Raw genomic sequence first — 26,832 nt, forward strand, 5'->3', positions numbered from 1 at the left:
AGTTTCAAACATGAAGGTTAGGGGTCACAAGGTTAAGGCAGCCTTAAACTTTTTTTGCAATACAATCTGTTGAACCTCACACTTAAATCTTTAGATTTCTACTCTGTCCAGTAGTTGCCTCATGCCAATTAGTAACAGATTTTGACTCTCCAGTACCACTTTATGCTTCATCCTCCTTTTTATCTAGTGAGTAATAAGCATAATCTAGTTGGACTGGAAAGAATACAAACCACAGCCAAACTAACAAGGATACTGTTCAGTCCATTAGCCTTTGGTAGTGCTAAAGTTTGGAAATCATCTTTTTCTTTTATTTTTCAAAGTTTTCCAGTTCTTCAGGCTACACCCTTAATGGACAGCGGGGCTCTTTTGATCCCCAATACTGTAATTGCATATGGAACTCTGATTCAGCTCATGGTATCTGTTATTTTGCATCAGAGTATAGTAAACCCCCATTTTTAAACATCTAATTTACCTGGTAGTTATATATATAGCTTAAGTCCCTGACGTCACGGCAGAATTTCAAAAACTCGCGGCAATCGCCGATCGGTAGTCAGGTGAACCACCTGTGTGCCCTCTACCCAGGTACCTGGAACCATTCCAACTATTCCTCAGATCTTCCCTGCCGCTGTGCCGGTAACATCAATGGAATTTCGCTCGTAGCCCGTGTTTTTTCGCAACTTATTTTGGTGAAGTACACTTTGGCTTGGCTTTCGCTCGTTTTTTGGATTTGCTTTTGGAATTTCTTACATGTCTGACTCTTCATCGAGTGTGAGAATGTGTGTGTGGGGATGCAAGCGGCTTGCTAAAGTCTCCTTGGATCCCCACTCAGTATGTGTGAAGAATGGGAATGGATTTATTATAGGCGGTTTATATGTGAGAAAGCTTGAAAGACCGGCTCAGAAGAGCCAAAAGTACTGTCTCACTCTTCTAGAGATAACCAGGGAATAGTTATTTCTTTTCCCCTCGCTAACTACCCTATTGATCCTTCTCCCGTAATGGTAGTCTCTGAACCCCCTACTGAAACAGGTAAGGACCCAACACTTAAAGATATGATGGCTGCCATTCAGGCCCTGAGCCAACAGGTAAAATCCCTCACAGAAGACAGGGATAATATGTGATCGACAATAAGAGATCTAAAAAATACAAGTGTTAATGTGTTGTTAGTGCAAGTGCAGTGGAGGGTGCGACTGCTCGGTCCTGTCGTGCTCCTAGTCCGAGACCTCTTCCAAGCTCACCAACCCCTGTGAGAAGGAATGTCGACAGATGAAGGGAGGCGAGAAGCTTTAGCTACCGAGCAGTCGTCCCCTCGAGCGTACCTGTTGACGCTTCCCAGGACGCTCGCCCTTGCCATAGGAAAGGCGAGGTAATGTTGTACTCTTCGTCGTCGGACGACGCAGTCCCAATCGCAGAGGTAACTCTGGACACGGGATGCACTGGCGTCAAGCGTCCAGAAACGGATTACAAAAAAAAAAAAAAAAAGCTCTCACAGTTCAGATGCATCAGCAAACGTCAACCTGAGGAAGCTTTTGACCGATGTCGCACAGGCGGCCAGTTCTCAAGTAACCTCTAGGTTTGGCAGGACAGGGAACGTTAGAAGTGTGGACGCCAGGACGCCAGGGCGCCAGGAGGAAGCTGGGCGCCAGGGGCGTCGGCGTCGAAGCTGGGCGCCAGGGCGTCGGGCGTCGAGAAGCTGGATGCCAGGACGTCAGGCGTCAAGAAACTGGACGCCAGGACATCAAGCGTCGAGAGGCTAGACGCCAGGGCGTCGGGCATCGGGAAGCTGGACGCCAGGACGTCGGGCGTCGAGAAGCTGGACGCCAGGACGTCAAGTGTCGAGAAGCTGGACGCCAGGACATCAAGCGTCATGAGACTGGATGCCAAAACGTTAAGCTTTAAGAAAATGGATGCCAAGACGCCAGGCGTCAAGAGACTGGACGCCAGGACGCCGAGCGTCATGATAATATTTTGAAAGGCGTCGCTATTTCGGTCTTCGGACAATCGGAAAAAGAGAATGATGATATCCCGCATTCTCCTGTGGATCCTATTGTAGAGATTTCCGACGAAGACAATATAAAAGGCCATCAGCTTTCATCAGACTTGAAAAGACTTATGAAGCTATCTTCGGAAGTTTTTCAGAGAAATTTATCCCGACTGCTCCTCGTTCCCCGCCTTCAGAATTTACTCTTGGAAAGGCGTCTAAGAGGGCAGCATTTACGAAGATGGTTTTGTCCCGCTCGTCCAAGAGAGCGCTTAAAGTTATGAAGGAGTGGATGCTTTCGAAGAAGAAACAATGAAAGACAGCCTTTGCTTTTCCTCCAACCAAACTAGCTTCAAGGTCTAGCGTTTAGTATCAAACTAGAGAATCGTTCGGCCTCGGAATACCTGCCTCTTCCCAGGGAGACTTCTCGAATCTTGTTGACTCTTCTCGTCGAGTGGCCATGGGGAAAACGAAGTTTTGTTGGTCAACATCAGAGTTGGACCACCCCCTCAAAGGAATTTTTAAGGCCTTTGAGGTCTTTAATTCTGGACTGGACCCTGGGGGCTTTAGGGAGGAAGATGGAATTATTCAACACGACTGACATTGAAGAACTCATATATCTGATGTCGTGTATGGATAAAGGACTCTGGGATGGTTCCAACGAATTAGCTGTGCTTTTCTCAGTGGGAATCCTGAAGAAGAGGGCCCATCTTTGCTCTTTCCTGGCTAATGGGGTCACGTCCAGTCAAAAAATACCTTAGTTTTACCAGACCACTGAGCTGATTAACAGCTCTCCTAGGGCTGGCCCGAAGGATTAGACTTATTTTACGTGACTAAGGACCAATTGGTGACTTAGCAACGGGACCTACAGCTTATTGTGGAATCCGAACCACATTATAGCGAGAAATAAATTTCTGTCACCAGAAATAAATTCCTCCTAACTCTTCATCAGCTGGCCGCGGGAATTGAACTCCGGCACTACGAATGACAGTCTGAAGCTCAACCGGTTCGGCCAACAAAGGGCTTCTAAGAGGGGTACAAGATCCTTTTCCTGAGGAGACCCCCTCTAGCAGCAAGACCAATAGACCTTTCTGCCAAATGCAACGACAGAACCAAGGCAAAGGCTCTACAGCAACAAGTGTCTATGATGTTGCAAAAGGAGGCCATAGAGAGAGTTCAAGATCCGAAATCCCGGGATTCTACAATCGGTTATTCTTGGTCCCCAAATGCTCAGGGGGTTGGAGACCGGTGCTAGACGTGAGTGCACTCAACTTCCTTGTGCAGAAAACAAAGTTTGCTATGGAAACGATAAATCGGTTCTAGCAGCGGTCAGACAGCACGACTGGATGGCCTCACTGGACCTCCAGGATGTGTGCTTTCACATCCCCTTGCACCCGAACTTCAAGAAATTTCTGAGGTTCGTCCACGGGAAAAGTTTTTTCCAGTTTCGGGCTCTCTGTTTCGGCCTAAGCAGACGGGGCTGCCGTCTGGCATTGGAGTCGAGACCTCTCAAGAGGAAGTTACACCTATTGAGGGACGTCATGATGAGACTTCACAGGCTCCAGGTGTAGTCAGGATACCAGGCAGCAAGAGCGTGGTGGACGCTGTGCTGCCTTCCGTACATCCTCCTCTTCCTCCTTCGGATTGGTACTCGTCTGCTGAACCCTCTCCATGATCCATTATTGACGATGAGGAGGAAATAATTCCCGTACTTGAGGCTTCCCCAGCCTGTCCCCAACAGCAGGAAGCCCCGCAGATAGCTTTACTGCAAAATATGCAGCAGACTTTGTCTTCTCTGGTGCAAGCGTGACAACCAGGTAGAGAAGAAGGATAACAGACGTCCAACTAAAGCTTCTAGACGTCCAGAGGTTCAAGACGCTGAACGTAGTGAAAATGAAACTCTAGACGCGGGATGCACTGGCGTCAAGCATCTAGGAGTGAAACACCATGACGACAAGCGTCAAGGAACAGGACGCCAAGATGTCAAGCGTCAAGGCATTGGACGTCAGGACATCAAGCGTCAAGATATTAGAAGCCAAGACGTGGAGGTAGCTCAGGACGCAAGATGCACTGGCATCAAGCGTCTAGCACAGATTTTCACAAGGATGATTGCCAATGTAGCAGGTTTTTTCTTCACACGAGAGACATCGGAATCTCCTTGTACTTAGACGACTGGCTCCTCAGAGCTCCTTCCCACACACGCTGCCTGGAGGATCTTCAGACCACGATTCAGGTATACGAAGAATTAGGTCTACTGATAAACAGAGAGAAATCTCAGCTGATCTCATCCCAAGAGGTTCTGTACCTTAGGATGAAGATTCAGAGTCAGGATTTTCAGGCTTTTCCTTCTGTTGCAAGAACGGGACAAGCCTTAAGAAAGTTTTAGGACTTTCTAAAGACACAGACATGCTCGGCGAGGGAATGGATGAGTCTGCTGAGGACCCTTTCCTTGCTAGAACAGTTTGTTTTCCTCTGGAAGATTGATTCTATGCCCGTTACAGTTTCATCTAAATCAGAACGGGGACAAGGAAATAGAACTGGAGACCAAGTGCATCCCCATTTCGGAACCAATAAGGCTGTATTTAGAGTGGTGGAACGACCCCGTCAAGCTCCAGGAGGGCCTTTTCTCTACATCAGAGGAACCCAGACCTAGTGTTGTTCTCCGACGCGTCGGATTCAGATTGGGGAGCAACACTAGGGAAAGAACAAGTTTCGGGCTCCTGGACCAGAGAGCAGGAGAAGTGAAACATCTACCAGAAAGAACTAACTGCAATCCTTCTAGCTCTCAGGGAGTTCTAACACAGTGGAGAACAGAGAGGTGCAGGTCAACGCCTACAACACGACAGCATTGGCCTGCATTAGCAAACAAGGGGCCACTCACTCCAGATCTCTATACGAGACAGCAAGAGAACTTCTTCTCTGGGCAAAGGAGAAGAATGTCAAACTAGTAACCCGCTTTATTCAAGGGGAGAAAAATGTGAGGGCGGACATTATGAGCAGGAAAAATCAAGTCCTCTCAACAGAATGGACGCTACATCAGACGTCTTCAGAAGCATGTGGCGACTTTGGGGACATCAGTGCATGGATCTCTTCGCCACAGCGCGAACGGAGAGACTGGAAACTTACTGCTCTCCCTTACCAGATTCCGAGACAACATACATAGACGCGTTCCTGATGGACTGGTCCAATTTGGACGTGTATGCGTTTTCCCCTTTCAAGATAATACACAGGGTACTGAAAAAATTTGTGTCACACGAGAGGACCGGAATGACCCTTGTGGCCCCTTACTGACCGACAAGAGATTGGTTCACAGAGGTACTGGAATGGATGGTGGACATCCCGAGTAGCCTACCTCAGAGAGTAGATCTACTCAAACAACCCCACTTGGAAAGATATTACCAAAACCTACAAGCGCTACTAGTAACTGCCTTCGGACTATCGGAAAACTCACAAGAGCTAGAAGTTTTTCGAAGGAGGCAGCTGGCGCTATCGCAGAACAAGGAGGTTATCCACCATTAAGGTATACCAATCCAAGTGGGAGGTATTTAGAGGATGGTGCAAGGACAACCATGTGTCCTCTTCCAATATCTCTGTAACCCAAATTTGTATATAGAGAACTCACCAGCATGGAACCTAGACGTGGTCCTGAGGTTCCTCATGGGGAGTAGGTTCGATCCCTTGCAGAGGACATCTTTAAAGGACCTCACCATCAAAACTCTTTTCTTGGTCAGTTTGGCCGCAGCAAAAAGAGTTAGTGAGATACATGCTCTCAGCAAGAATATAGATTTTAGGCAAGGCAAGGCAATCTGCTCACTGCAACTAGGCTTCCTTGCAAAAAATGAATACTCATCACAACCCTGGCCCAGAACGTTCGAGATTCCGAATCTAACGGACATAACAGGGGAGGAGAGAGAGAGAGTCTTATTCCCGGTAAGGGCTCTAAGGCTCTACCTGGATAGGACAAAGGACTTAAGAAGGAATTCAGAAGGGCTTTGGTGCTCAGTCAAAAAGCTCTCTGTACAGATGTCGAAGAATGCTCTGTTTTATTTTATCAGACAGTTGATAAAAGAAGCACTTATGGAATGTAGAGGGATAGACCACAAGATTCTGAAAGTAAAGACGCACGAGGTCAGGGCAGTAGCAACCTCTGTAGCTCTTAAACAGAACAGGTCCCTGCAGAGTATCTTGGACATGACCTTCTGGAGAAGCAAGTTAGTATTTGCCTCCCACTATCTAAAACAAGTCCGGACATTATACGAAGATTGCTATACGCTGTGTCCGTTTATAGCATCTAATTCAGTAATGGGAGAGGGGAATACCCCTACAATCCCATAAACCAATACCCTTTTTCTTACCTTGGAATTGAGAATTTTTATGGTTGTTTGTGAAGACTGGATGCAGTCTTCCGCAATCATTGGGATGAAAGTTCCTTGGTAGCGCCCGGAACAAGGGTATTGAGAGGAGGTCTAGTCACATAGAGGTTATACACCGGTTGACAGCCCCTAGAGAGTTTCAGCCCCCTGGGTGGATCGCTGGATCTCTTAAGGAATGCAGACATAATGAGGGGGAGTTCATTGAAGTCAGCTTCCTTAATCCAGGTAAGGACCTTAAGTTGGTTTATTAACCCTTAAGCAAATTCCAACAATGTTGGCTGTCTCTGACCCTCCACCAAAGGTGTCAATCAGCTATATATATAACTACCAGGTAAGTTAGATGTTTAAAAATGATATTTTCATAATAAAATAAATTTTTGAACATACTTACCTGGTAGTTATATATAATTAAATTCCCACCCTCCTCCCCTCTAGAGACTAGGGGCATGGAAGATCTGAGGAATAGTTGGAATGGTTCCAGGTACCTGGGTAGAGGGCGCACAGGTGGTTCACCTGACTACCGATCGGCGATTGCCGCGAGTTTTTGAAATTCTGCCGTGACGTCAGGGACTTAAGCTATATATATAACTACCAGGTAAGTATGTTCAAAAATTTATTTTATTATGAAAATATCATATTTGCGTTCTCACGATTCGCGGACTCACATATTGCGGATTTCTCTGTGGAATGTATCTACCCATTATTCGCGGAAAATTTGCCCAGGCCCGGTATTTTTCACTGAGAAATATTCACTAATTACTGTATTTTCATATCATTTTCATGAATAAATGCACTTTTTGTGATAAAACTATTAAAGTACTCAGGTATAAGCATTTTTAGAGGTGTTTTCTTGTGTTTAAACTATCAAAATAGGCAGTTCTAAGTGTTTTTAGAGGGGTTTTAAGTATTCGCGGATCTTAGCTATTCGGGGGGGTTGCGGTACGCATTCCCCGCGAATATGGGGTTTACTGTATTTGGATGAAATTGTGCAAAAATGTTCCTGTCACTTGAATGGGCCATAAATGACTATAGTATATGACAACACTCACACCTCAGATCAGGAATACCCCAGTCTTGGGTATTGTTGATGTGCATTCAGCCCAGCCTGTAATGGTTAATATATTTGGATGATATGGGGCCATCTCACCTTAACAGCTGCTTAGGCTACCATTAAGTAATGGGTTTGAGTCAAAAGAAAGGCATAATTTTATGTATATGCATGTTACTTTACTAAAACCGTCCCTCCTATCAAACCCACTTCTTTCAACACAGAGTGAAAATCTTTTGTGGGAGCTTATAATTTCTTACCTAAACGGGTGGAAATTGTCTTCTTGAATTTTAGAGGGTTGCATACTGCATTGTACAAAAAGAAAAAATCAGTTGTTGTTTTTAAATGTTATATTTATTATTGTTATTCAGAAGATGAACCCTGTTCATATGGAACAATCTTACAGAGGCCATTGACTTAAATTTCTGTCTTCCAAAGAATATGGTGTTCAAATGAAAGAAGTAATGGAAGGAAATTCAGAAAGAAGTGATCAGTTATTAGAAGAAAAATTAACTAAATAAATAAATAGAAAAAAGGAAGTAAATTACTAAAATACAAGGAGAATTGTTTTAGGGTAGTAATGCATTGCATCATTTAATGAACTTTTTGAGGTTCCAGTTGCACAGCATCCTCAGGGAGACTGTTCCACTGTGCAGTGGTGTGAGGAATCAAGGACCTCTGGAACTGAAAGGTTTGGGAACGAGGTACATTTACGGCATATTGGTACTGCTTTTTGGCAAATCTGGTCACTCTTACCAGGAAAAGAGGATCAAGGATCAGTTGTGAACGTGAAAGATGGTTGTTAAAAAACTTAAGAAAAATTGACAAATGAGACCGATGGATGGTCCAGGTCATAATTGCTAATGTAAGGACACAGAAACCTACCAACACAAACCACTATATCTAAAAGAGATAAATCTCTGGCAGAAGCAGACATCCACACTGGAGTACAGTATTCTACTAAAGGAAAGACAAATGACCTAAAACAGGTTGCACTGACTTTATCACTTGTCAATAATGTAGATAAGGCCTTAAGTACAATACCTAACTTCTGTGCGGAATTTGCTGTCAGTTTTATTAGCTGTTTCTCATAAATAAGATGAGTCAAAAGTTATACCAAGTATGGTTGGAGCTTCGGACTCATTCAGCAGAGTCCCATCAAATTGAAGGGTAGGATAGGGTGGAAAATCAATAGTGTCATTTTACAGTACAGTACTGGAGTTTAGCTTCATATCTTATATATTCACATTGTTCATAATATAGTAATTGTAGCCTATTTAAAATGATTTAAAACCAATGAAATTTTTAGTTCTCCAATTAATGTAAATGATTTTCATTATTGTTACAGATAACCAAAGGCACAGGAGATAAACGATCAGACCTTGACTTCATATTTGGGAAGTTAATTGGTGAAGGAAGTTTTTCAAGTGTAAGTATTTTGCTTTAGTTTGGTATAAATATTATGTTTAGGTTTAATATCTGTTATGTATTCCAAAGGAAATTGATATTGCCAGCTAAGTTTACATTTAACTACAGTACATTTCTCCCAGTAAACCTTCAGAATTACAATTTTAAAGACCACTAATTGTTTCAAACAATTTGTTGTGAACTTCCATTTTATTGATAGGTAATTGGCAGGTGAGGTGCTTGCTCCATTTTTTATCCTTATTTATTTTAACTATAATTCAGACAGATTGCGGATTCAGGTTCTTTCCAGATCAGCGTATAGGGTTTCCAAGTTAAGATGATCTGGATTAATTAGGTTTTAATTTTTGACCAGCTTCTCAACAACCATAGGTAAGCACTTGAAAGATGAAAGTTAAGTGTTTTTTGTTGTCATTACCAATAGAACTGTTTAGTTAGGATATTGAATGATTGCTATTTATCTGGGTGAATGTTACTTGAAAGAAAACAGAAAAAACGCGCTGATTTTTTGAGAAAGTGAACCAGGAATTTTTTTTATAAAACATTGAACGTACATCTCTTCATCAACAGCTTGTTAGGTGATGTTAAAGTTACACTTACATATTTTCATCCACAGCTGCTTAGGTTTTGTAGTATTTTTGTAAATTTCCCTATGAGTGGATTCTGAGTTTAGTAAAAAATTTGCTCTGAATATGTATCAGGAATCTGAGGGTCAACTGAAGACTTTTTAGTTTCAAATGCCCTCTGAAGTAACACTGCTGAGAAAGGATTTATTGAAATTTCCCATCTGTTTCCTGATTTGGAGGGAGTCTGCAAGAAGATTTCTCTGCATTACTTTGGTGGATTTGGCTGCTGAAGGTGATACTAGAGGGGATAATAAGTTTAGATTAGTGCGTGATGAGTCAGAAATTACTGGATTGCATTGAGCTGATGGTGGGGTCGTCTCCTGAGGAACTTCAGAAATGCCTTCAGGCAGCTTCTTCAGTTTTGCCAAAGCCTTTGTCTTCAGGTAAACTGGGAGAACTTTTACGTCAGCCCTGTTTCCGCAGAGTCCTCAAGAATATGGGTATGTTCGAGTTTCATAGCTGGAAGTTAACCAGCAAAGCTTTTGCAGCAGAGGCTTTTCAGCAGAAGCATTAAAGCTATCTTCTAACATTGCCAGGATATGCTTCTGTAGTTGCTATAGTCAAAGTTGTATTAGGGTCTTTTCAGTTTGGAAAGGAAGATCTTGGATTTTTGGGATATGGCATGTTATTTTTATTATGCTTAGTTCCATCCTCCTTATCCCACCTTTCTTGTAACTTTCTGATCCTTCATTGAAAGTTATAACCTTTTCCTTGGGCTACTTTTTGAACAGAGGGTACATGTGCCAACCTACATGTATGGGCCTGCTTGTCTACCACTATTATCTATAATGGAGAATACTGTAATGTATTGTGGAAATTCTTAAACCATGAATGTGGGCAGTTGAAAGTATTCGGTTTGTTCAAACAATTTTATTTTGATTTTAAAAAATTATTTCAGAACTTTCCAAGTTGTGTTCACACACATTATAACTTGCTAACTTTGCATCTGTGTTTCATGTATATGTCTTGTGTCGTGGTTGGTTGGACAAATTCAGAAGTTCACACTCCAACTTATGCCCTTCATTACTTAATATCATTTAGGACATGCTATTTGGCAAGGGGCTTCCATAAAATAGGCTTAATCTAAGCCAACAAACTTACAAATCTCAAGTGCATTCATGAAGGAATCTGGAAGTTGAGATGTTAAGCAGCCCATAGGCAAGAACTGTTAAATGTTTATAATTTTTTTTTTTTTCTAAATTGGACTTGTTGGAGTTAGAGTTATATTTTAAGGGTTTGATCACATTGTTTCAAGATCTTGCTACCAGGTTATTGGTTTAGGTGCTCAAGCCAAACTCTAAGCTGGTTATTTTGCCCTTAGGCTGATGCTCTAGGCAGGCTTTGAAAATACTTACAACATAGTGAGCAAACAATTAGCTGAAAATCTCTTACCTAAATGAATCTAGTGTGCAGAAATTTTGTTTTGTACTCTTATGATTCATGGTTTGCAAGAAGTCATTCATGTGAGGATTGTCTAGCAAGCTATATTTTCCTGCATCAATAAGCAAAGAAGGGTATGGTGAATCAGTACCAGAACCAAAGCAAGGACTTCTCTCTAGCTTTTAGAGCGAGAGAGAAGTCAGGGTTTTGTGACAAGTTATTGTACTCTAGACAAGACTGCAAAGGTCAGGTATAGTTTGCAAGTGCCAAATCCAAAGGCAAAGTCCTTATACATCCAGATCCTTCAGCATTACTACCTGACCCCTTTCAACAGTTATCTTATTTCTAACTAGCCAATAGTCTTCACTCATGGTGGTATGTGTTAATAGATAATTTGTATTGTGTTAGAAAGTGAATCTGTTCGAAAGTTAATATTTTGAATGAATCTTACATACTATTAAAGTTAGCTTATATCTTTGCACCATTAGGTGCAAAGATGTAACCTAATTCTAAGTGTAGGTAAGGATCCAAATAATTAATCATAATTTACCTTATAAATTTTCATATTTTGTAAAACTAAGGTCTTATTGTAATTCTTATATTTAAATAGATGTGATAGTTCTCATGAACAAATACCTAATTAAGTATTGTTTATTTGACAGGTGTACCTTGCAAAGGATATTCATACCAATCAAGAATATGCTGGTAAGTATGATGTAATTACTTTGGTTAATTGTTTTGTAACAAATTAATGAATTTTGTCAGTAGTAAGAAATTAGAAAAACAAGGTAACTGGGAAGTAAAAAAAAATATTCTGTACTTCAAGAAAATAACAGTAAAGAATGCAAGTATACATAAGGTATTTGAAGTAAAGGTAGAGCTGATATACAGATATAACCTGATGTATAAAGAAGAAAAATTAACTGAGGTGTCTGTACAATTTACAAATCTCTTATGTCATTCTTTGTGCTTAAAAGGATGTGGTTAGACGGTTGCTAATTTACTTGTGTACAGGATGCATAAGAATTCTGGAGCTCTTTTCTCAAGTGAGCATCCTTTGCCCCCATGTGAGTAATATCTCATCTCAGAATCGTATTCAGTCATTTTAGTTGACAGGTTTAAAGGGGGTGACTGCAAACTTGTTTGGTGAAGGTCTTGCTACCAGCAGTAACAGGAAGTCATCTTCAGGTGGGGATAAGGGTGCATGCCTCTCAGTTTCCTATTTTCTATAGTTCTTTCTTCTTGCAGGGCAGTTTCTTTTTCATTTACACCTCTGTACGATCCTTCCCATTTCTCTTTGCAGTTTTTGTTCGTCCTCTTTTTACTTGATTTTTAGTAGCCTCAAAATTTTCTCATTTTCTCCCTCTGCCTTGGCAGACCAGTTGATACTGGTATGCTGTTATAACTGGTAGGAGTCTGTATGTTTGCAGCCTTTAAGAACCATAAAGAACCCATTGATTTATCATTGTAGGTAATGATTCCAAATACAAGTTACGTCTTTTCTTTTCTCTTGTTTCTAAATTATTTTCAGTTATCATGGATAACTGGAAACACTTAATTGTTTGAATTCCATACAAGAGCCTTTAATGAAGACTTTATGTCAGGCATTAAATGCTTAGGCCTGGGCTATGTTTGTCCATTGAGGCAAGGTCTGTAGTAATTTTATATCTGAATGGATAAGCAAAAGGCTTTCAAGTAACATATAACTAAAGGTGCTGATGAACCTTTACCTCATATGAGCTTCATTGCCAATGAAAATAAGAGATGGTAATGGCAAAAGAGTCTTGGCTGTGAAGCTGATAAGATACCTGCTGTCAAGAATTATGCCTCCAAGTTTTTTTATAATAATTTTGAGTATTTCAGCAGTGCAACTAACACAAGTGTAACCATAGTTAATACCTAATTAATGGTGCAAACTAGAAAATGGAATGGTTATTACTGTAGCTAATTCCTCATATGTTATGTAAAATACCTAAAATTGAAGGGTATTTAATGCTGCCCAGAATGGTGGAAAAATTAATTTCGTGAATCACCTCTTTGCTAATTAAATTAATTAAATAAAGGATGTACTGTACCATATATGCATGACATGACTTACTAGGGAAGTCAGTACACCTACTCTGCATCATCAAGTGTTGAACAGAAATAAGATGGTAAGCCCAAAAGAATATGTAAGCATATAGGGTTAAGCATAAAGAGTAAAACAGTATACAAAATAGGTATAAATACAACAAATACGTAAGAGCAAATTTATAAAACATCATGCAAAGAGTATTAAGCATGAATTTATGAACACTGAAAGCAAACACAAATCAAGAGGAATGAGGGAAGTTCATGAAACACACACCTAAAAACTTTAAACATAGATGGAACCCTAATTATATAAACAAAATTGAAAGTTAGCAGGAGGAGGAAAATGAATGGACTGTAACTATGAAAAAGAACTTCTATACCTACTGTTCACCAAATATGACAATGAAAACTGCTGTACCAAGAGTACCAGAATAGAGAAATAAAGTCTGGAGATTTCTGTTGGCTGAGAATAGTTCACCAGACACATGGAAAGGGAGGCAGTTAGCAATGGGTGACTTTGAAATCTGTATTCATCTGTATATATAAAAGTATGTTATCGTCGGGGAATTTGGTAAGAATGAAACTGGGTGAAGTTCCAACTAATGGGACTCTGGTAAAACCTTGTCATTTTCAAAAGTAATTTATTTCTTTGTGTATTGCCTTACACTGAAGTCCTTCCTTCCCAGTGTCTGAATGCTCACATTTGTGGTGACTTTAGATCAAAGTTCCAGATGGAAGAGTTGAGTTTTGGCAGGAATCTTTCACCCATTGAGAATAAAAGAATAAGTTTTCTATGTACACTCCTCATTTGTCACCCCCTTCAGATAATATTCGGATAGGGATATGTTTTGAAAAAAATTGTTTTTTATGTACAGTCCTCATTTTTCACTCCTCTCAGATAATATTCTGATAGGTATTTGTTTGTAAAAAAAATTTGCTTGCAATGTACGTTCCTCGTTTGTCACCCTTTTCGGATAATGACCTTATAGGTATTTGTTTTGAAAAAATTTGTTTTCTATGTACATTAATCATATGTCACCCCCTTCAGATAATATTTTGATAGGTGTTAGCTTTGAAAAAATTAGTTTTTTATGTAAATTCCTCATGTGTCACCCCTTTCAGATAATATTCTGATGGGCATTTGTTTTGAAAAAAACGTGTTTTCTATTTACAGTCATTTATCACTCCTGTCAGATAATATTCTGATAGGTATTTGTTGTGAAAAAATGTTTTCTATGTACATTCCTCATTTGTCACCCCATCAGATAATTATTGTGATGAGTATTTATTTTGAAAACATTTTTTAAGTTTAAAACTGGTCAAGTGATATACTGTAATAGTGTTCCATTACTTTATTTCATGAAAATTGTCAGCATCTGAAGTCATAATGTTATGATTTTTTAAAATTTTACAGTGAAAGTGTGTGAAAAGCAGTTGATAATAAGGGAGAAGAAAGTACAGCAAATTACGAGAGAGAAGGATGTTATGAATATTCTGAATAGTAACCAGAACCCATCCGCTCCATTTTTTGTAAAGTTATCGTATGCATTCCAAGGGGATTATAAGCTTTGTATCCTTTTTAGCACTCCACCTGCAGTTGGTATACTATAATGTTTGATTCTTTATTACTGCAGTTTACAGTATTTATAGCATGCATAAGGATGATAATTTTTATTTCATGTTTAATGTCAAAACTTTATTCTACTACTACAGTATATTCCTGAAACTTTTGAGTTTGTATTTAGTATATATATGCAGTAGTTAATGACTGAAGTGTATCATACCAGTCGATGGTTGCCCTCTGTTTCTTACCATGTTGGTATTTTAATGATAGTATTTGATATGTTGTGATATGAATGTATTATTAAAGATTTATGTGGAAAAGTTTATGGAGGTAGTAGGCTGGCCACTAGAGTAAATGGGCCTGTCTACAACTGGCCAGTCTGACTTATGGCCCATTACTCAAGGTTTAGCACTTTCCTTTGCACAAACTTAAACTTGCACCACATAGTATAGCACATTCTCTTCATATTTTCTGTTTCTTTGTATTTCAGACAACACTGAACATACTACACTTTTTATTTTTCCCATCCTAACCAAAATTCCCAGTCAGTGTATTATAAAACTTAGAATGATTTAATGACTGGTCAGAGGCAAGTCCAAAACTGGTATTCATAGAGAACTTGTGAAGTATAGCAGCTCCAAAATCAAAATGATTTTCAAAACATAGTGGTCCTCAGTACCCAGCAGCCCAGAAGTTGTGTGTTGCAAAGAATCTGTTAATATAAAAACAAGGCAAGTTCTTCAAAAATGAGCACTATAAGTGTGGAAGCAGTGGTGGGGAAAAAGTGAAATTCTGACAGAGAAACATGGATGTTTGTTGAGTTCAGTAAGTAAAGTACTGTAAAGAAATCTAATAAATTTTTGGTGGAATGGCAGTGAGACCCAATGTGGGAATAATGGGATGGGGGGAAAATATAGAAATAAAGAAACATAAATTTTGCTGGAATGGCAGTGAGACCCAAGAAGTGGTATTTTTACCCCTGCTACATCTCTCAGAAATGATAATGCTTAGTCCCTGCAAGGAGCATCTGATGTCCTCTTACAAACTATTAAATTTTACTTTCATTAGCAGGGTTTATCCAGTAGAGGGTTAGTGCTGTCAGTACACCTCATGCAGTGCTCTGTAGGCATTACTTATGGTTCTTTGCAGCTTCCCTTTGGCCCCTAGCTGCAGCCCCTTTCATTCCTTTTACTGTGCCTCTGGTCATATTCTCTTACTTCCATCGTACTTTTCTGCCCTCTTCTTACAATTGATTCATAGTGCAACTGTGAGGTTTTCCTCCTTTACACCTTTCAAACCTTTTACCATCAATTTCCATTTCAGCGCTGAATGACCTCATAGGTCCCAGCACTTGGCCTTGGCCAAAACTCTGTGTCCTATTCTATTCTATTATTAGCAGGGTTTAATCCCTACGATTACAAATCCAAGTATTTCTCAGAGCCCTAGATTCAAGTGCTGATCTCAACCCTAGGAGCTCTCAGATCTCTCTTAGGCTATGGCCACACTACACACGGCGACTGGCAAGGTGCCATTTAGCGAAAAGCGGCCATGTCAGAGTGTTGTGTGGCCGCACTGCTGATCATCAGTGCAGACATGTCATCATCAAATTTGTTAAAATTATTTTTATTTGAAAATACTGCCATAAAGTTAGATGAAATACCAGTAGAAAAAAGTGGATGCATGATTTTAACACAAAAAAAAAAATGGAATGGAGTGAATTTAACAAAATATATAAACAGTCTCGAATATACAATAATAAATTTTATGAATATTTGTGTACAAGCCAAGGGTCATTTGATTTATTGTTCAGCAAACTTGCTGAGAGGCTGAATAAACCTGTAACAAACTTCAAAGAACCCATTTCTTCTAAAGAAAGACACTTGGAACTCCATGTATTTTTTAAACATGCCTCATTGTGGCAAGGCTTAGCGAGGCATCAAATCACCCTGCTCCTCACATGTGACCAACCATATAAGAATTATTATTGATTGTTACTCGAATGTAATAATTATATCTTACGGATGCGTTTTTCGATCATTTTGGTCGAGTCAAAGTTGACCGAATGTTAAAATTTTGTCAGTTATCGTGATTTCGGCGAAAATATTAAAAAACTGTGAAGAGCTAAAGGAATGATATATTTTATGTTGTATTCTACATGCAATTGCGCACATTTTGATGTATAACACTTTTTGTAATGAATAATATGAAACGACGAAAAAATTACGGCAAGCTGACGCAAGAAATGACAGGATTTTCAGCGGAGTTCTCGCGTGCGGAGTGGAGGAAATTTTTTTTTTTTTTTAAATTCACCAAAATTCTAAATATTGTGCTAGAGACTTTCCGTTTGTTGCAAAATGAAGGTAAATGATTGATTGTTACTCGAATGTAATAATTATGGCTTACGGATGCGTTTTTCGATCATTTCGGTCAAGTCAAAGTTGACCGAATGTTAAAATTTTGTCAGTTATCGTGATTTCGATGTAAATATTAAAACACTGTGAAGAGCTAAAGGAATGATATATTTTTTGTTGTATTCTACATGAAATTGCGCACATTTTGGTGTATAACACTTTATGTAACGAATAATATGAAATGGCAAAAGAATTATGGCAAGCTGACGCAAGAAATGAGAGGATTTTCAGCGGAGTTCGCGTGTGCGGAGCGGAGGAAAATTTTTTTTCAAAAATTCACCAAAATTCTAAATATTGTGCTAGAGACTTTCCGTTTGTTGCAAAATGAAGGTAAATGATTGATTGTTACTCGAATGTAATAATTATGGCTTACGGATGCGTTTTTCGATCATTTCGGTCGAGTCAAAGTTGACCGAATGTTAAAATTCACTTTGGTTGCTGGGTCCTTCTCCAGCATCCCAGTCTAAAACTCGCCTCACACGCTCACTTCCGACAGGCAGTATGCGCCTTTCACGGTCCTGACGCCTTTGTGACATATCTACAAACGTCCTGTTGCAGCACGAATACGCAAACACTCGCCAAAGTTCTGCAAAACATGTCTGCGTCAAAATATCGCTCCCGCAAGGTCCGATGCTGATGCTATCTGGCGTGAGTAGGAGGGAATTCGCGCATGCGCGTCTGGGTGACGCTCAAAAACAATACAACACCTGGATCCGTGAACTCCCAGCATCTGCCAAGGTGCGTGATTTGAAATCTTCCGCAAACTAGGCCTATAATTATTTTTCCGCGAATATTTAAAAAAAGCATTTTCAGTCGACGTTTGCAACGTCCACTCGGCATTCGACAGACAATTTTTGACGACGTTTAAAACGTCCAACAGGCGTTTAAGGGTTAAGTTTCATAATTAGTGGCAACTCACGCTGCTCACCACTTGCAGTGTGGCTGTACCCTTATGAGTCCAACTCAGCCAGTTCATGGTTGTTGATTAGTTCAGTTTTTCCCACGAAAAATGTGAAGCTGGCTAATTATAAATATAGTAATGATTTTTGGAAATAAATTCAGTATTTTAAAAATTAAGTAAATCTCTTCATTCAATATTTTTTTCTTATCATTTACATCCTTGCCTCTGAACTGTGCTGATTTCTCACAGCTAACTGTCCAGACTACATGAAAGGCTAGGAATTTTACTACAGGAGATTATGAATATATTTATAAGAATGGTAACACTTTTTTAGCCAAAAGACTAAAGTATATGGCCCATTCAAATACCATAAATATGGGCTAAGCTCAGTGTATGCAGTGGGATATGTGGAATTTTTTTCAAAAGGTGTTCATTTATGAATGTTGTAAAATATATTTTCTTTGGTTTTATGTGAATATCAGCTTTTTTAGTTTTTCGTTATGCGTAAATCATATTTTTTTTTTTTTGAGTATTTCTTGTTTCATTTTAATATATTCAGCTGTAAATGGTTGCAAAGAATGCAGATACTAAAGTACATGCACACATATTTTGCATGATATTTTATATGATGGATTTTTAATATTTTTGATATTAGATTGTCTCATAACATTTTGCTAATGTACACAACTAACCAAAATATTTTTGAAAGTGGGAGAAAAACCTCACCTTAGGTGCAAAGTTCAGAGCTATTCACTCAGACAAAATCAATAGACCATTGCGTACACGCTCACATGTCCATACAGTAGCCTACAAGTTTCTCCAAATGTTTATTAAGTATCTTTAATTTTTTTTTTTTTCTCTTAGCATCTTTGTAGTAGATACACTTTGTTAAATGGATACAGGCAACAGTCATGTTCATGGCCACCCAGCAAACTAATTTGGTAGCCCCAAGAATTTCAAGCAACCTCCTGTAGTTTTCTCACATATTAAAATAGGTGCTGAGGCATGTGTAACTTGGAAATCCTGGTGTTCTTGTATCATTCTGTTATAGAAATATATCCTGTTCTTTGTCTTAATTATAGGATTGTTCTTTATGGTCATTATTAAAGGAAAGTAAAATATTTACCTTAACTAAAAGTTCAGATTTTGTTATGACATATTGTCCAAATGGGGAACTGTTAAAGCTCATACAACGGGTAGGCAATTTTGACAGGGAATGCACAAGATTTTACACTGCTGAAATTCTAAGGGCTTTAGAACACCTCCATTCACTGAATATCATTCACAGGTAAGTTGTTCATTTAGATGTAATTTGCTTGCTATAAGCTAAATTTAATGAAGTGGTCTGTATGCCTTGTGTTTGTGACAAGTACCCTGATGGAAGACTGAAAAGGAATATGAAGGGAAAGTCCAAGAGGACATTGAACCATTAGAAGCTGAAACAAATGGGACCTTTAAAGTTTGTTATAAAAAGGAGTTATTGCTTAATGTAACTTACTCCTCTTGTGCTGACTAATCAGTCTCGTTGGAAGGAGTGTGACAGGAGGAGGGTGTATAAAATGAATCCCATGGCCTTGAGTGGATAAGTGGTATGTGTTATAGCAAAAATTGGAACCAGAGGTTGAGGTGCCAAGTTTAATTGTTCAGTGATCCAACAGAATATTTTATAAAAGTTTTATTTAGCACTGGTCTGGTTGGTTGAGACTTTTGGAGAGCTGAATATGTGGTAAATGAGATCATTATTTACTGCATACTGTTTCTCATTTGATCAGTAAAGTAAAATAGTGCTAGTTGTAATTAGATTATTGTGTAGATGACTGTCTCTAAGCACTAGGTACAGTTGGTCTTATGAAACAGGGTGTGTAGCTAGCAGTCTTTTTCCCAGAATATCCATTTATTTTTTAGAATTAAAAGGTTAAAATCTCTTGAAACTGCTCATTGTAAGAGAAAATGTTATACTACTGGAATGAAATGGAATTTAGAAATAAGCGATTTGAACATCTACTGTAGAGATAGCTTGTACTGGCTCATAAATATTGTTGTATAGCCATTACCACAACAGGGTTTTATTTGTTCGGGTAATTCAAGTTAAACAGCCTTTACCACAACTTGCCCAAGATCAGCATATAATAAAAATGTGGTTATTTTTTTCCATTAGAGATTTGAAGCCTGAAAATATCCTATTAGATGAGAAGATGCACATCAAGATCACAGACTTCGGATCTGCAAAAATTCTAACACAAGAGGAAATAGATGGTGTAGATGGTAAGTGCTGCAGATTTTTCTTAGTTTTGGGTTATAAGTTGTTTTGGTAACATATGTAATACATGAATGTGAATGTAATACATGAATATGAATTACAGTTCTTTAAAATGAAAATGTATACCATTTGTGATCTCATTTATCAGTCCTGTCTATCACTATAAGAACTCATAAGTTTTTGTTGTACTGTATTAAATTTTATTTTATCATATTGTGTGTGCTGTATAAAATTGTTAATATATTTTCAACAGATGGGAGAGGACGGAAAAACAGTTTTGTTGGTACTGCACAGTATGTTTCGCCAGAATTGTTAGAGAATAAGAGAATAGGGCCATCATCTGACTTATGGGCTTTAGGGTGCATAATATATCAAATGGTTTCAGGTCTCCCTCCATTTAGATCGAGGTAATTATAAAAAGAATGTTGAAATGTTTTGAAAGTCTTGCACATTTTTTTACAGGACTAATTGGTACATAGTGTTTCCTAATTATTGACAATAATTTGGTTTAGCAAAATTCATTCTGAACTTAAGAAATGATTCTTGTACCCACTGTCAGCTAAATTGTCTGGAAGCTAAGCCCCTCTTTCATGGCCATATCTCTTTTCCATAGTTAAGGTAGCTGATTGGTTCATGTACAATGTTTGTGTTATGTAGTCGCATGCAGATTTACTAGTAATGAAATGATGGCATTTCCGTCACAAAATCTACAACAAAAATGGTATGAACCAGTATTAAAATCAACCTAATTTCATCCCGCAAGTGAGGGAAATGTAGAATACCTATTTCTTAAAATAAACAGGTTTATTTGTAACAAAAGCTAACAAGGGTTAACCAGTTTATTTGGATGGATACACTTTCTAAACTACCTCATTGTTCAGGAAATAGTTGAATAATAGATTAGGATTTTCTTTTCACAACCTTTCACAAATTTTTCAAGGCCTTTGTATGCCCATTCAGTTTTCTGACATGTTGAGTGTGTGTGTGTGTGTGTGTGTGTGTGTGTTAAAGCTGGGTTTTATATCTTCTCAAGCCTCTATTTTCTTCCCCAAATAAGGGGAGCGTTCATCTCCAGAATGGGAACTTAGTAACCTCTCCCAAAACCTCCATTTCTGCAGGGAGCGTGAAGTGGGAGAATATTAAGGTGTAGGAGAAGCATCTAAACTCCTTTTACCTCTGATGTGTGATCTGTTGACTTGCTCGTTGTGCCTCCTTCAATGGAAAGATGATTGTTGGCCTTGCTGTTGAAGCCTCACAGGAGTGGTAAATTTGCAGGAGGGAGTTTCTGTATGTTTCATTTTATTCCTGTAGGTTTCATTTGACTTTTATGAAGGGGATTGAGGCTTTTTATGAAATGAAATGCCTTCCCACTAGGAACTAAAACTGGTTGGCATATCCTTGCAGAGAAACACTTTCCAGTTTGTGCATCATTTCCCGAGGTGCCTCCATATCACTTCCTACCAAGTTACTGTAGTCTGTCTGTCAGGGGATGAGACAAAGATGCTCCAGGGTAGCATCTCTCTTCTAGAAGATATTGGCAGGTTGTGAATAACCAATATAAGGATTAGAATGAGGGCTTGCTCTGGAATGAAAGAATCCACTTTTCCAAGGCTGAAACACTCCTCATGTTCTTTGGGAAGTTCTCTGGAAAGTGCTTATGGCTTCCAGTGTCCTTACTTGCCAATCTGTAAGTCCCAGGAATTCATGATGGTATCTTTGGGGTGTTGGACTAGACTGGGGCAAAAGCAAGAGGTTGTTGAAGCAAAGACTAGTGGATATCTCCAAGACAAAACCTTTTTACCCGAGTGTTGCTGTTGAGCCTGTGAAGAACAGTGAGATGTTATCAGATCTGAAGGGAAAGAGATCACTGGCAACATAGAACTATTATATCCCCTACTTGACACTTTGCCTCTTATTCTCTTTCTGACATCTCGTAAGATGTTCATTGAGGCTTCAACGAACAGTTGTCAGTTTTGGGTTTTGCCCTTTCTCTAGAACTGCAACAAGCTTTTGTGGTTTGTGATGTCTTTCCAGGTTGAAGACATCACAAATACATCCTGGTATTTCTCTTAACAGTAGTTTCATCTTGTTCAGCCAGTGGAGTGTCTTAAGAACCTACGGCTTCCAACAAGTGGATGCCATCCAGGTCTGTTGAAACAGTGTCTTATTTAGGGTTCGAGGAGCCTTGGGTTATATTGATCTGAGAGAAGATGCCTATCAGGGATAGAAAGAGCCTCTCTAATCTCAGGTGAGGGTCATTCTTTCCTCATAGAAACTCCAGAGGTTGAAGTCATGCCTGATGAATTATGGGATGAAGCAGGAGGGGAGGATAAATAACCTTTCAGCACTCTTGCTTCCAAAGTCTAACCTTTTATGGGATGGGGACATTTTGAATTTAAAAATATCCACTCATGAAATCTGATAAAATACAACCCTTCTGGCTTCTTAACTTTATCAGCAGTAGCAAAGCTTCAAGTCTTGGATTACTGAGACCCTTCTGTGAAGAACACCCTTATGCATTGAACCATGGTTGGAGTGTGTGATGGGGTTATTGAGCCAGCTCTTATGATAGTTAAGTTGGATGCTGAATGCAAGTAAAAGAAACATTAAGAGCCGTAGAAACAAATTGTTTACTTGGTATGTATGTAGCATAAGAATTGGAAGGTTAAGAAATATGATAATGCATTGACTTGGTAAAAGGGTTAGAAGGATGGATCAGTGTGTTTTGAGATGGTTTGCTCATGTGAAAAGAATACAGAGTGATAAGCTGGTGAAAAGAGCATACAATTAGAATTGTTAGGGTAGAGAAAGAGCTGGATAGATGCTGTGAAAGGCATTGGAAGGGAAGCAAGATAGGCAAATGGTGCAATGTATGTAGGAGATTGTAAACACTGTTGATAAACCTCTGTAAGTGTTATGAGCAAATGTGGAAGTTTCTGCATTGGGCATTTGTCTGTGATTCAGCAGAAGTATGAATATGTTATTTTCTTAGAAATATCTGTTAAAGCTAACATAAACTTCAGTCCCGATATACACCATGAGGAATCTGCAGTGTTCATAACAAGCAAAAATAACTGAGATTATGCTATTAAAACTAAAAATACTGGCAGAGAAAAGATAAGATTAATTCAATGAGCAGGGAAAGAAATGTTGGCTTCTGTATCAACATCACAGTCATAATTAGAAAAACAGAAAGGAAAGTTCTCTTGTCCTCAGCAACCTATTGCTCCATTATGTTCTGTTTGATTTGTATTGCTACAAAACAAAGAAATAATGATTAGGCTTCATTTGGAAATGCTTTTTTTCCTTGACTTCGACTGTTTGTGATGCATGGTTAACATTTTTGGTGTTAATGTATTGAAATCATTTAAATTTTAATATTCTCTATTTTTAATATTATTGTACAGAAGAAATCGGTCTGATTGTAGAGTGAGAACGTAGTAACACAAATGTAAGATATGAAGTTGTTTAGCTATCCTAGAGGGGAGTGGCTTGGTCCAATTTAGTGTACAGTGACTATACAATAGTATCTGTTGACTAGTAAGTCATGATCATGGAATATATGAAAAACTTAGCCATAGTGACATTGCTGACACTGATATATCCTAACTCATTCCTATTATAAATTTCAGGAGTGAGTACTTAATATTTCAAAAAATATTGAAGTTAGAATATGAGTTTCCAGAGGGTTTCTGTGAAGAAGCAAAGGACCTCGTTCAAAAAATACTGGTAATGTATTTTTTAGATTAGCTGTTCTTTTGTTAGATTCTTAAAGTTAGACATTGATTACATAATGAATTCTATGTCAGTAAATGGTGGTTTTACGCTGTGTGCTGAACTTACGAATATCTACTGTACCATGAAAACTATGGTTTACTAAATGAAAATCTTTGTGATATTCCACCATTCAATGAATATAAATTGACCATGTCACAGTCAGACTGTTATTTCTGCTACAATATGTGGTGCATGGTATAATTTGCAAAGATCTAAATGTAAAGGATGGTCAGATAATGAAAAAAATTTTGAAACATGTTTGAGCTACTCAGAATCTTGCAAGAGATAAACTTAATAGCTTTAACTTATCAGACCTCTTATGTATCACTTGTGTTTCTTATTTCATTGTTTATTTTCTATTCCTCTCAGTATTTTTAATATTGTGCTTGGCTATCATAATCTCTTTGGGTGTCATAATGCACTGCAGCACTTCATACAATTTTTTCTATTTCAGGTTATTGAAGGAGATAAGAGATTAGGAGCAAAGGATAAAAATGGTTACCCCAGTATAAGAAGTCATCCTCTCTTTGTGAAGATGGATTTTGAGTCCTTGCATCTACTAACACCACCAAAGATAGTGCCATTCATGCCAGATGTTGGCAATGAGGTTAGTTATCTTGTTACAAACTTGAAAATGTTTAAGCTTAGCTTTCAAGGTTATCATGCAGGTAGCAAAGCTGTGTCGCCAAATCACTGAGCAGGTACAGAAAACTGGCTTGTGACATCATACTCGTAAATAAGCAAAGTTCCTCCTCACACCTGGCTGCACTCCTGTATGTACCACTTGTTATGATGGGAGCAAGTTGATTTGAGTTTTCATGTTATTTTTTCATCTCTTTTTCTACTGTTCCTTCATTATCTCATAAGAATTTTTGGTAAATTTTTAGTTGTTCATGTTAGGGCTTGTAAAGTCTGTTCATTCTGCTTTGTAACTTTTGTTTAACAAGTATTTTACTCTCTCTCTCTCTCTCTCTCTCTCTCTCTCTCTCTCTCTCTCTCTCTCTCTCTCTCTCTCTCTCTCTCTCTCTCTCTCTCTCTCTCTCTCTCTCTCTCTCTCTCTCTCTCTCTCTCTCTCTCTCTCTCTCTCTCTCTCTCTCTCTCTCTCTCACATAAACCCTTGTAGATTGTATTGCTGCATAGTAAGCAATCCAACCTGGATTCCATTGGTGTGCTTAAGCATCGTATGTTTATACATCATAAGAACGAGACTTGCGAAGGGGTTAATTTACCAAACAAAGGGGTTAATTTGCCAAGTGTATGACTGTATATACACTGATATATCGTGTAATGTCATTACACCATCTTTGTATCATAACATGAATTTATAGTAAAAGTCTAATTAACTGATACCTAAAACAACTGTACTGTTTAGCAGGCTTAGTGTAAATATTGTGTTTGTTCTTAGCAGTAAGTTAAAAAAAGTTCAGTTCTATCTCTGAAGTTGAGTTTATGGATTTTCTTAGTAGCCATCACAAACTACAAGAAAAAGTACATGTAGTTCAGGACAAAGTTTACCATAATTCATGGTATTGAAGTAGATGTGACACCAAGGAATGCCATGCATTAATTATAAACTTGCATCCTATAATGAAGTTTTAAGCCTTACTGGATGGGCATGATCATGTGAGGCATAATAATAGCTCTAGAGTTCGATCTGGCGTTTGAACGAATTTGGTGGAAAAATGTTCAAATCACTTCAGTGGGCCATAAATGGCTTGCAGTGTGACTTGAAATTTCATGGGGGAATCTTCTGCACCTCCCTATCCCAGGATATCTTTTATATATTTGCTCATGAATATACCCAGGGATTGCTGTTGGCTTTAGTTCCTATATTTTACAATAGTATGTCAGCTATAATTGTAATTTTGCAAACTAAAGCACAAAGCAAAGAAATAATATAAAAAACATGTATAACTTACTAAAAGGTACTGCATCTCCCCATCTCAGTACATCTCAAATATTTTATCATAAATATACAGGCAGTCCCCAGTTAACGGTGGGCTCGGTTAACGGCGATCCAGTTTTATGATGCTGGTCTAGCAGTGAAAATCGGCAATTTTCGGTGCCGAAAATCGCCAATTTCCGCTTATTGTTGCTGATAACCGAAAATTGGCACTTTTCGGTTAGCGGCGATTTTTGGTTATCATCACACCCTCAGAATGGAACCCTGCCGATAACTGGGGACTGCCTGTAATCAGAATTTGTTACTGAATTTTGTTCTTATCTGTTAAGATATTGTGTGAGCTGCAATTGTAATTTTACAAAATAAAATAAGAAATTATTTGAAAAACCATTTTTAGCTTGGCAAAATTATATTTTTATGAGTCTCGTGGAAAAGAGGCCCCTCACAGGGTTGGAAATATTCACTTTCAATATACTGGGACTGGTACAGAAAATTTTTTAGATTATTTTTTGTATACCATGTGCATTTGCATATCTTCCTCTTTCCATTGATATGTCTTATTTTAAAAACTAGCTAACATTAAAGTTTTCCCAGTCTAGGTGTGTTCTTAATACACATTTTAGCCCAGCCTGTAAGGGTTAAACATTATCTGTTACTGACATAAGTTGTTCTTGTGAGAAACAAGTAATTGACAGTAACAAATTTCATGTGTAATGATTAGACCTATTTGGCCCATGCTTTTGGAATAGCACAAGTTTTTTGTGGCTATGAGCAAGTACTGTAATTACAGTTTTCCCACAATTTTGTGTTCAGCCTGAACCAATTTGTCAGACTCGTTTCAAGCATATACAAAGCATTCACAAATTTATTGAATTTTGCCAGAGCAACAACAATCTTCATGCATACTTTTCTGTAAAATACTGTATTGTAAATTAGCATTAAACTGCATTGATTTTATTGTACAATACCCTATTGCTTGGTGATCATGTATTATTCTTTGCAGCTTTATAGCACACATGATTATATATATATATATATATATATATATATATATATATATATATATATATATATATATATATATATATATATATATATATATATATATATTAG

General features: G+C 38.4%; 1 protein-coding gene across 3 annotated transcripts in view; it reads left to right on the forward strand.

The window, feature by feature from the left end:
• Window positions 1-26,832, forward strand: part of Pdk1 (Phosphoinositide-dependent kinase 1) — a 72,485-nt gene that overhangs the window by 13,272 nt on the left and 32,381 nt on the right. For 2 of the 3 annotated variants that reach the window (XM_067116106.1, XM_067116107.1), the window contains exons 4-11: window positions 8,748-8,828; window positions 11,493-11,535; window positions 14,318-14,473; window positions 18,923-19,067; window positions 19,938-20,044; window positions 20,293-20,446; window positions 23,672-23,768; window positions 24,271-24,423. In XM_067116106.1, the coding sequence (XP_066972207.1) occupies window positions 8,748-8,828; window positions 11,493-11,535; window positions 14,318-14,473; window positions 18,923-19,067; window positions 19,938-20,044; window positions 20,293-20,446; window positions 23,672-23,768; window positions 24,271-24,423 (936 nt within the window). Of the gene's footprint in view, window positions 1-8,747; window positions 8,829-9,092; window positions 9,197-11,492; window positions 11,536-14,317; window positions 14,474-18,922; window positions 19,068-19,937; window positions 20,045-20,292; window positions 20,447-23,671; window positions 23,769-24,270; window positions 24,424-26,832 lie in introns of all 3 variants that reach the window. The other variant, XM_067116108.1, reaches the window with a different exon arrangement.

The sequence above is a fragment of the Macrobrachium rosenbergii genome, chromosome 14 (assembly GCF_040412425.1).
Source record: "Macrobrachium rosenbergii isolate ZJJX-2024 chromosome 14, ASM4041242v1, whole genome shotgun sequence".
Classification (NCBI taxonomy): Eukaryota; Metazoa; Arthropoda; class Malacostraca; order Decapoda; family Palaemonidae; genus Macrobrachium; species Macrobrachium rosenbergii.